Raw genomic sequence first — 16,362 nt, forward strand, 5'->3', positions numbered from 1 at the left:
AAGAGATAAATATAAATAAAGAAAAAGAGAAAGACGAAGAGAAAGAGTGTGTTCGTATTAGGCTACGATTTATCTCTACAGCTGCGTCATTAATCACACGCTAATTAGCAAGGTTCGCGCTACTTACGTTTATGAGCGCACACACGAGAGCTTGATCGAGCAGCGCTGCTGCTGCGGAAAGAAAGGCGACGGAGGACAGAGGTGGGCAGAGAGCTAGCCTATTCGATATTGAATGTAAATATGTCGAAACCTATATAGTGTGTCCGCGTACTCTAGTTCTTAAAGCTCGTTAATCTGAGTAATGATCTATCTATTGTTCTTCGATAAACGTGGATCATTTACGGATTGAATAATTGTAGATAATCTCAAATAGGTATATGACACACACACACATTAGTCGTAATATTATATCTTCAGATGAGAGAGAGAGAGAGAGAAAGATGTAACAATTCGTTTTCGAGTCGCGCAATTGCGAGATCTATAATAGTAATGATTGTATTGAGATTACAATAACGACGAGAGAAACGACAAAAGGAATTTTCTGCTTCGAACCTCCCTTCACGATTCCTCCAGCTTCCCCGAAGCATAAAAGCTTATCGATATCGGCGAGCTAGCGCCGAAAATCCGGATTCGTCGCAGGCGTCGATCATAATGGGCACGGAGACGATGATAATGGGCGCGCGGCGCATCGTCGTCTCTCGGAAGTTCCTACCGTGGAAGGCTGCCGCGTACACGAGAGATACGTGTATCGGGTCGGTATTGGGGCGGAACGAAGAGGGTACACACACACACGCGCACATACACCCACACACACACATATATACGGACGCGCACGCAAGATACACAGGCAACGCGCCCATATATTTGTGATGGGACGTGACGATAAACATGACGTTTGAAAAGTTTTCCGTTGGCGTTTTCCGAGAAAGGCCGTAAGCGCGCGCGCGCGCGTGCGACGTTTCCGATAAAGAATCGGCGGCCGCGTCGGGACGAACCGGGCATTAACGAAATTGTTGCGGCGGTCCCCCCGGTTTTAGTCCTTCGCCATACGCGCCGTCTCTCCGACTCTCCCCCGGGTTCCCTCGTCCGCGCGTGTACCGCGTTCCTGAGGTACCGCTCCGCAGTATCGCGGAAGGGTTGATGAAATTGGCGCGCTGATTAAATTGTTGCCAGGCGGGAAAGCCGGCGCGCATACATATACGTAAGAAATTTCTAACCTTTCGAGAGTCCCTCTGACGCCACCGATATCTTTTCGGGATTCTTCTACAAAGTCAGCTTTTATGAGAATGAGATTGTCTGAAATAAGTAAATAATTTGTTTTTCGATAGTTGAGGGAAAAGTGAAACTCTGAGAAAGACTGATTGGAATTAAAAAGAATAATATAATTTAATATATTATTCTCTTTATTAGTTTCTATATAAATACCATATTAGACCGTTAAAAATAACTATGATGAATCATGAGATCATGACCATAAAGTTTCGATTTCTAAATCAAAAAACTACGAATTTATTTCATTGAGCATTTTTTCCCTTTCGTCGCTTTCGTTTAGTTTTTACCGAAGATGACTGAAACACTCAATATCTCGTTACCTGATTATCGATAATAACAATGAGTAGGGCGAGTTTACTTAAGAACCCTATTCGATATCCCCTATAGCTATCATACAATCATATACAACGGCTTCGTGTAAAGAGAATCAATCGTGCAGATAATCCGGCCATGAAAGTTCCGAAGAAGTTTCCACGATTTCAACGAGTCGTAGTTGAAAGCTTATGAATGAACAGGCGGTACGGCGAGTTTCTACTACACTCGAAACAACATATACACCGAGAACCCATTTCTTAGTGGATGAATCCCTCCCTCTCCCTCTATTCCTCCATCTCTCTTTCTCTTACTCGCATTCTGAAACTTCTAAGTAGTAAAGTTGCGGCGGTAACGGCGCGAATACGCGTAGCAAAACGCGGACGACAGAAAATTAAAACGGTGACGCCGCTACACGTGCGTGCGTGCGTGCGTGCGTCGTTCTCTCGTTCGCGTTTCTCCCTGTATATTTTTCACGCAAACTCGCGTGGCGAAAAAGAAAAAGTAAAAGGCCTTTCGCGAGATAAATTGATATCAGCTCCGTATGGAGGAGAGCTCGCGGTATCTCGCGTATTTCTCACGAAAGACGAGTCCGACGAAGATGAAGAGTTTGCGTGACGTCGACGACTATGACGACGACGGTAGTGGCGGTAGCTAAGATGAAGAAGACGAAGTTGGCTACGACGACGACGACGACGACGACGACGACGCCGACGTATAGCAAGGACGAATCGCGAACGTCGGTATTCGAGGCGCGGCACAAAGAGGATAGGAGAAGGTTGATGGAAAGGTCGAGCGGGGCAGACGAGAGGCGGGCGGGCGGGCGGGCCGGGGAGGGGGAACCCACCCGGGGGTCGAGGCGGAGGGTCGCGCGATTAATTCGCAGAACGGCGAAGGATATTCCCGCGGCTGGCCCCATATAAGCCCTCCTGCCTTCCCCACGTCCCTCGCCGTCACCGCCGCCACCATCGCCGCGCCCGCGCCGCCCCCGCGTCTCTCTCGTTTCGCCTCGCTTCACCGCTGCCGCCGCCGCGGCTCGTCGTCCCCCTCGCCGCTTTCCCCCCCTTGGCGCGCCACCGTTTCTCTTCTCATCTCCACCGGTGTCCGCGGCATTAGGCGTCGATCTACCGAGATACGGAGATCGAGCCGGCGAGAGCGGCGGTGGTGCGCCTCTGGCCTCGTCGATGCCAGGCACGTCTGCCTTTTGGGGCGCTCCGCTCCCGAGCACATATGTAGATCCCCAACGCGTACATACCTATCGCCTATATACGTGGCGCAACACATACATATATTTATATACACGCGAGAGCATCCGTGGGTACATATATACCGCGAAATATCTATATACTTCTCACGCGCGCGAGTGTACGTTTTCACGTCCGCGAACGCGCGCACATACGCGCGCGGCTCGGACGACGCGACGTGGCGCGCGGTATACCTAACGTATATCCTCCCCCCGTCCCGTTCGCTTCCAACCCGCTTCGCGAGAGGTATATAACGTAGGTGTATGTACCGGCAGGCAGCCGTGGCGTGGTATGCTATATACGCGGTGTCGGGGGCGCAGAGCGCTGCCGCGCGGTTATATACGGACGGATCACACGACGGTCGGTCGGTCGCCGCGTACATAGCGTTGGTCCCATGTAAAGGGCGGTAGGACCGCGGCCGTTCCATCTCTCTCTCTCTCTCTCTCTCTCTCTCTCTCTCTCTCTCTCGCCGCCGTTCCCCGATACTCTCGTCCCCGTTCTCCGCGTACCGCTTCTCCTCTTCTCCCTCGGCACGGTTCCTCCTTCTCTCTCCCGCGTTCGCTCTCCCTCATCAGCGCGGCTCCCGCGAACCGGGGTCACTTATGTATATAGGGCCGACCCGACTCCACGGTCTCTCTACCTACTCGCCTCGCGAACTCGCCTGCAGACCAGATCCATAGTTAATTACCGGCCTAATCTCTATTCGCGATTGCCCGAAACCGCTCGTAAATCCCTATCGGTGTGTGCGTGCAAAGCGCCATCGCGAACGCGGCGGTTCCCTCCGTCTCTCTCACTTCCTCGCTCTCTCCCTCTCGCTCCGTTTCACCGTCTCCGCTTCCGTCTCTTTCCCTTTTGCTCATCGCGGACGTGTTTCGTACTGGCACACACGCACGTTGAAAAGCAGTGTATGTGTGTGTGTGTGTGCGTGTGTGTGTGTGTGGAGGAACCGGCGATTGTGGAACACGACGGAGGAACGTATACCGCAGGATCGATCTCCGCGATCGATCGCCGCGATGTATACCGTTAAAGGGGAGAGAGAGGAGAGAGAGAGAGAGAGAGAGAGAGAGAGAGAGAGAGAGAATCGCCGAGTTCCTGGCCCGAGACCCACGTCGCTTCCGGTCACGAGGAGAGAATCGCGGCGTCCAGCGAGGAAGCGCCCTGTGGGCATCTCTATCTTTCTTTGGCCGTTTCCTCTGCCGCGTCGTACCGCACCGCGCAATACCGCGCCAAGCCGTCGGTTGGTCGACGAGCGCGAACGCGGCGTTCGATTCTTTCGTGCTGTGCCCCGCGATCGCGCGCGAGCGCCGGAACGAAGAAGTAACGATCGCGAAAGCTTCGTTGAAACGGGTTTCGAAGTCGCGACTCTCTCGTTGAGAAATAACGATGAATTCCATGCCCAGAAAAATACGTTTCCTTCATCTTTTCTACAGAGTGTCCAGAAATTATTTATATAGCTTAGGTGCTACAACACATAATCGGATACGCAAAAGTATATTATTTCAAAGTTGGATAATTTTAATCAAAATTATCTGTCACACTATCGCGATTCAAGTGGACACGGATCGATCTCGCCTCGAGATGAAGATCTATCGTCGATTGACTCGTAAATACGAGACACCGAAAAGATCGAAAGCCGCGTGCGAAATTGGACTGCGAGGAAAGGCGCGGCTTTAACGAGGAAGTGCTCGATCGACGTCTCCCGTCTTGTTCGCTATCGCACTACAAGCACGTAGTTCGAACACATCTCGGCGACGATATATAGAGGCTGCATCCGGCGGGATTCTCTCCGAACGCCGTTAAAACTATCCTCGCAGCCGCTACGAGCCGCTCAAATTAGGCTCTTTATAGCGTATAAGTAGTATGTCGTTTAGTAGTTACACTTCGCCCGACAATGACGCATGTCGTGCGCGATACGGTGAAAGAACCAGTTGCGATCGTTCGGATGAAACAAATCTGATATCTATATTATAATCCGCTATTTTCTTGTGGATACACGTTTACGTAGCTAATATCAAAAGTTCTAATCATATTTAACAATTTTTAACGTTATTTACATTTTTCTTGTGGATAATCCTAAATAAACACCTATTCATCTATCGACTTACAATCTACCGCGACAATCGAATAACACAGGCCGACAAATTTTGACTTTTTTGTACTCAGATTACAATAGTCGTGTCCGAAGAATTTTGGCGTCCTGAAACCGAAGAGCCGCGCATCTGTTAATACAAATACCTTCAGCTTATTTGTCTCGTATTTTAAACTCCGGATTATAAGTTTTTTTTATCAATCTTCAAAGTAACATATGGTTTCTATAAATATTTTCCTGCAGAATGCATCGAGAAAATGGGCCTAACACGTATTATTTTATAATTATTTCAATCTTAAAAAACCGAAATGGTCTTTTTGACACTTGTAGGTACAGATATTTCCGAAACCTGACGTAATAGAATAATTCGGGTAACAGATTTGGTTTCAGCTTGTCAAAATTCTTCACAGAAACGACTATTGAAATCTGAGGACGAAAATTAACGCCGGCTTATGCAATCGTCACCGTTCAAATTTCTCTCAATGATTTGTTTGTTAATCAATAGAATGAATGCATGAGTAGAAAGGATGTTTTTAGTGAAAATACCAATATAGGAGTGAAGGCTAATTCTTTGTTCTCGTATTTGCGTTATTGATGCGGACATAATGTTTTGAAATAATCCTTTGCGTAGCGAAGAATGCACGAACAGAGAATTAATTATTGTAACTAAGGAATTATACTTTTTTGCGATGTTTGGAAATATAATTTAAAAAATTATTAAAAATGGATTATTATATTTACCCTAACAATAAAATAATAGAACAACAGAATGCAATAAAATATATTGACTTACCTGTCGAGAACGATTAAGATTATAAAATAAAATATGAACTATTTGAGCTTAAACCTGATTATCATGCCAACTGATTCTGACAACGCTAAAAATTAAGACAAAATGTTTAGGTTTTTTTTAGATAAAGTCCAAAACAATTTAGACAATGCGTGGAGAAAGAACATTTCGATCCTTTACTTTCATTATACTTTTCCAATGTCTCCGAATAAATGCGACAAAGTAAATAACCGAGATTAGATACTAAAAATCGCAAAAGTATCGATTGCATCAATTATATTGTTAAAGTTAATTTTATATGGGAGAAATGAATTTATGGAGACGGAAGAGGTGACTCCTATGGACTGGAAATCTCGAAAGCGATCACGCGCGAACGCGGCCGCGATGCCATTAACTTCTTCGTTCTTCATACCGCGATCCTCCGCCGCCACCGCCGCCATGAAGCCACTCTCGCGTTATCTCCCCGCGGCTGTCCGCCGCATAGTCGCGGCACGGCGCCGCGGACTCTACGGCTTCTTCTTCTACGATCACCGTCCGGTGCGGTCTTCGAATCGCTGAGCCATGATGAGGCTGCCGCGCCTCGGATTTAATGCGCGTCCGCCACGATATTCTCGCGAACGACCACTCGCTCTTTCCGCTCTTCCCGCCTAACCAGCGAGGGCCCTGGCCAACAATCACTAGTACGCGAACGTGATGGCACACACATATAAGATTCGAATAGGAGCAAAAAAATGATGCTCATATAAATATATCTTTTGTCGATTGTAACGCGTCTGTTCGTTTCAGTCTCTCTCACAAGTTTTGCAGGACATATATTAAGCTTAAATACGTTCTTAAATTCCTATATATATATATATATATATATATATATATATATATATATATAGAATATGCATATGTGTGTATGTATTATACATAAATGAGCGCAATTAAAACTAGAAACATTACAGAATTAAATAATTGGAAAGAAAATAGAGAGCCACGTGGAGTGAAAAATAAATCGCCACGAATTATCACAGAATTTTTGCGTTGTAAATAAATTAGGACCTTATAATCTATCTAAATTAAACTAGGCAGTTTTTCACATCGTTCTTCGTTGAAATTCAATTAATTAGATTAAATATCGAGTGTATGTTTCGTTATAAAAGATTAAATATGCTTTTTTGGGAAATGTTGACAAAAGAGAACTCATCATCTTGATCTTGATATGTATTGTTTACCTGAGTAACTCTCAGATTTTTGCTGCCGCTCGTTGTTTCTTAAAAAAATTATTAAGAAATAAAAATTTGTAAAAATCGAGGTTTGTACGTAGACTGACAATAAAAAATTGAATATTAAACTCCAGTTTATATATAATAGATATTTTACCTATACTACACATACATGCACTTATTAGTATTTAAAAAAAAAACATCAATGTGTTTATCAAAAGTATAGTGTTTTAAACAAAAATTGGCCAAAGTAATATTAATTATAGTATTTTCAAATATCGAAACGTGGAAGATTAGCATTTCTCTCCATAACTTCTCTATGTTTTGTGTATAAACTTTACTGTTAGGATTCACGAAATTTTCCACGAAAAATAGTTAACTGTTCGACGAGTGTAATTTTCATTTTTGAGACGTGTGGGCGGGGAAAAGGCTCTGCGCCTCCTCCGACCATACATTTACTTAAATGTGCAAATATGCAAATAATGTAATATTTATACTAGGTAAAATTCAAATTATAGAGTTAAACACAATTTTATATCGTCAACTTTATTTATTAATAACTTTTTAATAAACAACGAGCGATGGCTAAAACCTTTTGAGAGTTAACTTAGGACGGTTAATAACATATATCAAGGTCAAGATGATCGGAGCTGAGTCTCTTTTTGTTAATATTTACCGCTTTTTTAAATCTTCAAATTGCTGACTAAATGTGCGTGTATTTTTTTTATTAAAGGGCTGAATTTGTTTAAAAAATCGTCCGTTATAGCTATAGTCTTGAATTGTGTCTATTCTATACTAAGAAAAAAATAGACACAATTCAAGATTAAATATGAACGCGAACATTTTTCGACGTTGTTCACGTGTGACATTCTCGACATACGAGCGAGAGCTCATTACAGGAGTCCTGTAGCCTGTAGGAGATACAATCGTGCCGCGTTACCGTCATGCTTGATAAACTAGCGGGCAAGCAGGTATTGTCTGCTTTACAAATTCGGAAATTCCAAAGAAATTTTGAGTTCGCAAAAATAACAATCCATTTTTCACTTCATTCTATCATTCTACTGTTTTCACGGTTCTTGTACCTACCGGCTTTGTCCCGAAATTTTTCACGATTTGTGCCGGTTGTACTTTATCTTGAACCCTTGGGATTTAAAACGTATAGGCATAAAAAGAGAAATTGCGCCTATTCACAAACAACCCCTACAGTCTTCTAACCGCATTATTGTCCTCATGCGACAATATCTAACAGTACGAGTTTCTTTAGGCACTGTAAAAAATTAAGTTATGCTTTGTTAAAGATGTCAATCACTCTGGAAGTGCAAATAATCAATCAGCGGTTAGAAGTGCAAACAACAAAATAAATATATCTTAAAGATCGACTTAGGACTCACAATTCATGCTCTCGAGTAACTCGTTATTGTTGTTAAATGACCAAATAATGTTCTTCAGATATAGACAATTCTGAACAACAAAGGATACTAAAACAAGCAATTAATGTAGACTTTCTAGATTTCGGTTTCTCCATGCGGATAATGTTTCACGGTCTCGCCGTTGCGTAAGATTCGTGTAAGACGTCCGATTAATACAGATCACGTCGAGACCGATTGGTAATCAGTCGATTAACGAGAGAAATACAGAAATATAGGAAGATATATATTGCGGTTTTTCGACGTAGCCAACTCGGACGCGCGACAGGTGGTGCAATCTCGTTTAGCTGCTGTGCGCGCATATCCTGTGCCACGCACATTGCCGTGGGTTACCGGCTAAATTACATTCTACGCGTCTAACGCCGTCGCGTGCGCGCTCTGCGTAACTTCGCCGTCGTAGCGCAACTTGGAAGTAGCGGCGTATAAGCGCGGCATACAAATTATCGGCCCCGATAAGACACGTGTCATCAAAGCGATGACTCGCTCGCTCGTACGCCGTGATAACGTCGCGGCGCGGAAAATCCGGTATCTTACGTCCCCCACGCGGCAGCATCTGCCGCACATCTCGGGATCGTCCTCGTGGGATAAAGGACGAAGAAGCGTAACTGCGCAATATCGGAATCCTCGCGTCTCCGCGTTTCCGCAGCAAAATTTTCACGCTGCTCGAAATCGGTTTTTACATCGTTTGACAACAATTTAATTACGCGTAATCTTCCGTAAAGATATTAAAGTACCTGGATGATTAGACGTTAAAATGAAATTCGCGTACTTGAATTTATCCCAGCAGCGTTAAAAATAAACGAGAGTCACGGGATGAGGAGGCAAGCGAGGAAGGCAAAATGCTGCGACGAGCAACGTATCGACGGCGTTGGCGGGGAGAAAGGTTGTTCGTTGTGGCCGTGGAATTTCCCTCATTGAGATTTTTGTATCTCACAGGCGCGTGATCGGCACCTCAATCGATAGCGGATCGCGGTCATGATTAAAGGGGGATCCGCGGGTTCTGGGGGGTTGGCGACCAATTAGAACCGAGCCAACCGAGCGGAAGACTCGGTCGTGACTGACTACACTACCGAGAAGGCCTTCGAAGAGGCGCCTCACTTACCACACTTCTTCTTCGTCTTCGTCTACGTTTATACAAACGCGCCGTAGTCGCGCTTGGTTTCGTAGTCGCTTCGCGAATCAGGAAGGCGCGCACCGTGGCGCAAAAACAGGCGTTACACATCGAGGATTTTAAGCGTTTCGCACGCCTCTGCGGCGAGCGAATGTCCGATCGTCGAGAGATTACCGGGTCGCGCGCGCGCGCGCGCGAGAGAGAGATCGCCAGATTAAAGGCTAGATTTAACACGCCGAGGAGCGCGGCGTTATCGCAAGATTGTTCTCTTTACCCTTCCCCTCCCTCCTCTTTATTCCCCCTCGCAGAGAACAAGCGCGAGATCGGTATCGAATCTTCTTTCTCTGAATTTTCCAGTCCGAAAATTTAATTACCGAAATGAAAAAAAAATCGCAGAGCTGTAGCATTATTTGAGACGAGATAACGATCGTTCCCGAATTTTAGATTCGTAAACGAGCTCGAGAGACTAATTTAATTAACGAAAAGTTGTCCTGCTAAAAATTTTACGACGAATTACCTAAATTCACGCTGCTATGTGTGCTGCTACAGTGTATAATATGCGTCTAAGTTAGGTCTTGGAAGGACGGATCTTGGGGGAAAAAAAAAACAAAGAAAGGGTAAACCATAATACGTTTCGCGCGAAGTGAGTCGGCGGACCTAACTATCGACAGGCAGGGTGGAAAAAAGAGCGAGCGAGACGAAGAAAGTTTCATTAGGGCCGATTTCGTTTCAGCCACCCTAAGCCGAGGGGCGTCCAGGAGCACGTCCGTCCGCTCGTCCGCGCCGGGTTTCCAGCTGGGTCTCTCCCCTTGTTCGTTCGCGCTTCGGCGTCGTCCTTCCTCCCGGTCGTCGCACCGCACCGTCGCGAACGTTTCCAGGCGCGCGGCGATTTACGCGGCCATGGGAAACGCGACGGACGGATGATCGGGGCAACGCCTTTCGCCGATCGGCGCCGACCGAGCCCGGAGCTTTCCTACGCCTGTGTCGCCCGTTCTCGTGGAAACGCCCGAAGCGGACGGCGGATACGTATAGAATGTCGTATAGAATCGCCCGATCGTCGTGGCGACAACCGAGGGAAGGCACGCAGCGTCGCGACACCGCTGAACAAAAAAAAAGGCACCGTCGCGTCTTGCTATTATTTGGAGAAGAATAGAAACGGTCGAATCCAAGCGATTAGATTCGTGATATTGTTATATAAATTAAGATAGTTTCCCCAGCAGTTGATCAAGCAAAAAATCCTAATCTGTTCCAGTTCCTTATTTTTGATTTTTTAATTCGCGAGTCAATATTTTCCCTCGAGATTCTATTATATTAAATTATTATATTAAATTAAATTATATTAAATTATTATTTCGCTTTCACACACAGAATGTATCGTAAACTATAAGTAAAATTTGTTTCGATCGGACATGATTTCCCATTAACGATGAGAAATTTCAGATATATGGATTTAAATTTACTCTATACAATCCGGTCATAAAATTATTTCAAAACGTTGTATAAAATCTCACCAATATGTAATTATAACGTAATTATTCAACGCTGATTCGAAAAATACACATATTCTATACGTTAATTTTATCTTAAAGCGACGATTCTCTTCTTTTCCTCTATCCAATTCAGATAATATCTTCAACGATGAAGTCGTAGCGCGGTGATGAGTAAGCGCGGACGATCGCACGAATTAACGCCTCGCGACGTAACCGCGTGTCCGAGTATTTTACGCGTGATATTATCGAAATCGTCATCGTCGATGCCGAGCCGAGCGAAGCGGAATCGCGCCACTCCACACGCCGGCAGCAATCGTTCCCGCAGCGCGCGCGCCACTTTCCAGCAATTATCGAAGCAACGGAGCCGCCTCTCGGTACGGAGATCCCACACCGGCTTCAATTTGTAGGCTGGCATTAATTCAATTGCCCCGGCGACAGTTACCAAGGTGGTATACGTGTGGGCGTTTTATCGCCTCGGTTATGCCAGTACGTCTCTTCGTACCCTCTCTTTCTCTCGCTTATTCGTTCGATCTCCTACTCCGTCCTGCTTTCTGTCCTTCTCTCTCTCTCTCTCTCATTCCTACTTTCTACGTTTCTCTTTCTATCCTGCGCGCTCTGCCTTACGGCTATCATCGTTCTCCTCTTCGTCGCTGCCGACGCGCAATCGGCCGTTCCGCGTTCCGCGTACACGCCGCCGCCGTTCACGATACGCTCGCATTGAAAAAAAAAAAAGTAAAAATAGTCGACGATTGCGTGTTGCTACATTGTGCGAATTCGCATGACGGCGCCGGCGATAGCCTGTAGCGGCAATTACAACTCTACGCGACGCTCTCTCTCTCTCTCTCTCTCTCTCTCTCTCTCTCTCTCTCTCTCTCTCTCTCTCTCTCTCTCTCTCTCTTTCTCGCCGTAGCCTCTGTTCTTTAACTTTCGCAACGCCGTGTCTCGGCTATCAGAGTTGAACAGTTTCCTAGGGAAGAGGTCAATGTCAAGTCTGAAGCGGTAATGTCGGCTGGGAGCTCGCTGCATTGGGCTTTCGATATTATTTCATTATACGAACCGCTTGCTTCGAAAGTGTAACGTAAGATCGGCTTTGAAGTGTTATGAATTTAACCCCGGTATCGAAATTGGCGTAAAGTTTTTAACGAAAACTTCTTTCTCTGCTAATATAATTCTACATCCTCTATCTTGTTAAATTTATAACAAACTTATTAAGGTACTACTGTTGACCTACATCTTACTATCAATATCTCAGGAAGCTGACGCAACAGTTTTTAATAAACTTTTTTGAATTAGTTCTGCATTCTATCTACTATTAAACTTATTAAAATCACTTGTTTCGAAATAATAACGCAAGATCGGCCTTGAAATATTATGCATATAATATTATTAAAGTTAGATGCAGAGCGATATATGTATATTGCTCTGTTTTTTACTTTATTATTAGCAGAAAAGTTGAGACGAAATAAAATTTTACCTTCAAAGCACAACGCACATTATAAAAAAAAAAAAAAAAAATTATTATTATGTCGGAGATTAAATTCGACGATTCTCGACTAATCGAGACTGCGTTTCGTCACAAAGCATCGCGAGGCATTTCGAGTTGCGATTGGTGATATTTACTTTTCCATCTATAACCGTACGACGACGCGTCACAACGATGTAATCGCCGGGATCGGTGGAATGCAAACAGCGGCCCTTCCGATCTCGGGGAAGGGACCGGCGACGGTGGAATCCCTGTAAGAAGCCGCTCTGGAATTCGATCGCCGTGCAATTCGTGCGTTTTTCGTGCGCATTTACGCCACTCGAACGAGTCGGCGCGGCGGCCACTCGAGCGGGCTCCGCGCGAACGAAGTTCGCTCTCGTGACAAATTGCGCGAGATTACGTCGGTCGGGTGAACGGTCCATCATCCGGATGAACCGCGATAATTTGACGATGGATAAGTGCATCGCCGGGTTGCCGCCCATCCGATGTAGCGTAACGCGTAGATATTGCGCGATAACGCGCGAGTGTGTTGTAAAACAACATCGCGAAATTTTGCGTAGTTCTCCCCGAATATCTCGGCCGTTTGTGCGCGCATGTTATCATTATAAACATTACACTTTAATTTAATTAGTCGTAGGACGTGTATGTCGTAATATATTGTTATATATACTCTTATACAATTGTTATCGTGTAATTTTATTGTTGTCACGTTATTCAGATATCCCATATCGCGGGCGTAATGCGTAATGTGATTGTAATGTTACGTAAACCGGCACGATTCCAATAATCTTTGGCGTTTTAATCATTGTTTTCTCATTTTTGCAATAAAGACAACGTAAAAAGTCTCAGACTTAAATAAAACTGTATAAAACTAATAAATCCAAAAAGAGATTAGCAATATAGCGTAATACATAATTTGTTAATCTGAACGAATATATTAATGCAGACAGCATTAGCGAAGATAAATCCCATGTTTTATCTATATATATATGTGACTCTTGTAACTATTAAATGTATATATCCTGTCTCAGAGTGTTATTATATAAAATGTTAAATATATAAATTGTGTTAATTATAACTTTACTATATTTGCATCTCTTTGTTCTTGTTTTCGTCGATATTTTGAGAACAACTAATCTCGTGGAAACTTCTAATTTTTATACCAATAATTTTGGCGTTTAAAATGTACTTGGAAAACTGTTCTCATATATATCGCGTTGCTAGACAGTTATCGGAATCCCCCCCTATAAACCGTTATCGACAATAACTTGAGTGTATAATACACAAAGGTCACTGTCAGGGATGCGCGATCACTATCGTTGTTTGCTAAAATTCGTGCCGCGTGACGTCATCGGAATTTATTTCAGAAAAACAGAAGGCCTGCACGGAGATGGTAAGCGTGATATAATCGTATATGACTAATGGCTTTCTCCGACGATTTGTCTCCGTAGCGTCTATATTATGTTTACATTGACCTATTCTCGGTCATGGGCAGATAAATTTAGTCGTGCTATGGATAAAATTGATTATCAAATGAAACGAAGAGATTGCTCTAATTGGTTTATCTAATTACGAAAGAAATTATGTATATACATATATCATATTGATATACTACTTTATACGCAGTTTATGTAGATATTACGGAAAAAATAATTATGTAGATATTACGAAAAAATTCTCTAATTTTGTCGATCTCCTTATTCTTAGATTATATAAAAAAATGATAATTTAAATTTTACTTCGTTCTTCATTTTGCAAGCGCAATAATGAGTTAAATCGAAAAACATAACGGATGACAAACAAATTATTTCTTAAAAATAATGCTCCTAAAATCTTATTACTTACATATATCTATTTGACATCTCTTTGCAAAGGTATCTTTGGTTGTAAAACAAAGATAACAAAAATACATATAGAGGATTGAATAATAGGGGCGAACCCAACTTTTTTATTTTACAGCGACGAGATTCGTACTATTAATGTGTGTTTATACTCAAAGCTGCAATAAGTCACGCGGTCAGAATGAACACAATAGCTGAGAAAAAATGGGGATACGAAGAAAGAAGATGGGACGCAGGACAAAAGGACGAGCATTGCTCGATAAAGTAAAAAGAAAACCGCAAAGAGATTGGTCGTCGCATCCACTCGTGCGGAATATTACAACTCGGTGACATCTGTGTTAGGACAGTTCCGCTTTAAAAAGAATACTTTAAAAGCCAGAGGGTTTATAACGGGGAGGCCGAGCGGGGGTATACAGCGGAGAGAGCGGCGTATAGTATAGGGAAGGAAGAACTACATATAGAGGTGTAACGAGCAGAACTCAACTCACGAACTCACTCCCAGTTTTTAGTGGCAACTTGTTGCTCTATGCCCATTCATACGGCTCTAACTCCCATTACGTCACGTCACATCAACTTATAATAATGGTAATAGCGGGAGAGAGCGGCTGCCGCCGCTGCGAAACCCGAATTCGAAACACGATTATTCGTATCTCTGCAGGGTCTCGGGGACAAAACATCTCTTTCCCACCCCGTTCTGTCCCGTCCCGTTTTGACGGATCAGCGTTAAACGGATTTACATACGCACGTCTCTGCTTCCTGTTTCGCGTATTTACGGAAACGATTCCGCGATATGAATCGCGCGCTATTTGACGTTTAACCGCTCGCGGCTCTGTAGATTGCCAAATAGCGCGCCCCGATTGAAAAGAAGAGATAACGTGATCTCAAAATAATGAAACGTAACGTAACGAAAGATAAAATGTAAAAAACATTACTTTTGAAAACGCATAAACTTGGCCGTAATACGATTTTAATACGTATAAAAACACTTATTCCGCGCGCGCGGGATTGAATTTAATTAGCTTATAACGAGGTCGGGGCGAAGAAAGCCGCTTAATGATTTCAAAGGCGAAGTCCCCATAATGATGATGATAAAAGCGACATACACAGATTGGAAGATCTTATCTTTATATAAATATATATATGTTGTAGGTAAATAGCCAGTCGTAAATTACAAGAAGTAATACGGTTACACCTAAGTTATGTACTCGCAGTTATGCTACTCGAAACATCGCATATAACGCGTGAAACACTCAGAATGCATTTTCGTAAAATACTGTCACGTTCCGCATTCTTTGCTTTAACGTCCTTGGCGCGCGACGTAATTTCGTGCGCATAACTACCACTCAAATTGCTGTTTACAGCGGCCAACTCCACTCAACTCTCACGACGGCAACGTGCGCGGCGCAAAGGCGTCATAAAAATTTTGATTTCGAGCTTTCACCCCTGCCTGAACTTCCCGCGCCCGTTGCTGCGTTCATCTTAATCTTAAGGAATGAAAACTTGGAACCTAATTCCTCGATTAACTTGATGTGACACTCATTTTAACAGAATCTCTTGCCTTTTCTAATCCAGTTGAGGTGTTTGACACGTTAAACATTGCGAAAATGGCAACAAAAAGTTTATGATACATCGTGCGTACAGAGATTCGCGAAATCTCTCCAGTTTTTCTCATATTACGAAAAGTAATATGAGAAAGATATTACGAGAAACATTACGAGAAAAATATTACGAGAAGTAATATGCGGTTTTTCTCATTGGTTAAGAAATCGAAACCCAAAATGGAATAGTTATTAAATCATAAATGTAATCCATATAGAAATATGCATGATTTGTCCGGATTCTGTCCGGATAGAATAAAAGAGCAGAATTCAAGTTATACATTTTTCTAATTTACTATCAGCTTTTCATACGATAGTCATAAAAGTAATCGGTTTCTGTAATTTTCCGATGATGTATGACATACATAATGTAAAGGATTTTTACGCATTTTGGGTAACCCTTCTTTTTTCTTCTATTTTACCGTTAATGATCTGTGTGTACTCCCAAAATATTTTAATGTTCGTCGCGCTTCCTGTCTATTGTTCCCTAATGG

At 43.4% G+C, this 16,362-nt stretch overlaps 1 protein-coding gene across 1 annotated transcript in view; it reads left to right on the plus strand.

Annotated features, from left to right (window-relative positions):
- Positions 1-2,213: 2,213 nt before the first annotated feature.
- LOC143895187 (dynein regulatory complex subunit 7) overlaps positions 2,214-16,362 on the plus strand; it is a 39,815-nt gene continuing 25,666 nt past the window's right edge. Inside the window, exon 1 of the mRNA XM_077402153.1 lies at positions 2,214-2,327. Coding sequence (XP_077258279.1) covers positions 2,214-2,327 — 114 coding nt within the window. The remainder of the gene's footprint in view (positions 2,328-16,362) is intronic.

The sequence above is a fragment of the Temnothorax americanus genome, unplaced genomic scaffold, assembly GCF_048541705.1.
Source record: "Temnothorax americanus isolate GAGA-0224 unplaced genomic scaffold, ASM4854170v1 Scaffold15, whole genome shotgun sequence".
NCBI classification, from domain to species: Eukaryota; Metazoa; Arthropoda; class Insecta; order Hymenoptera; family Formicidae; genus Temnothorax; species Temnothorax americanus.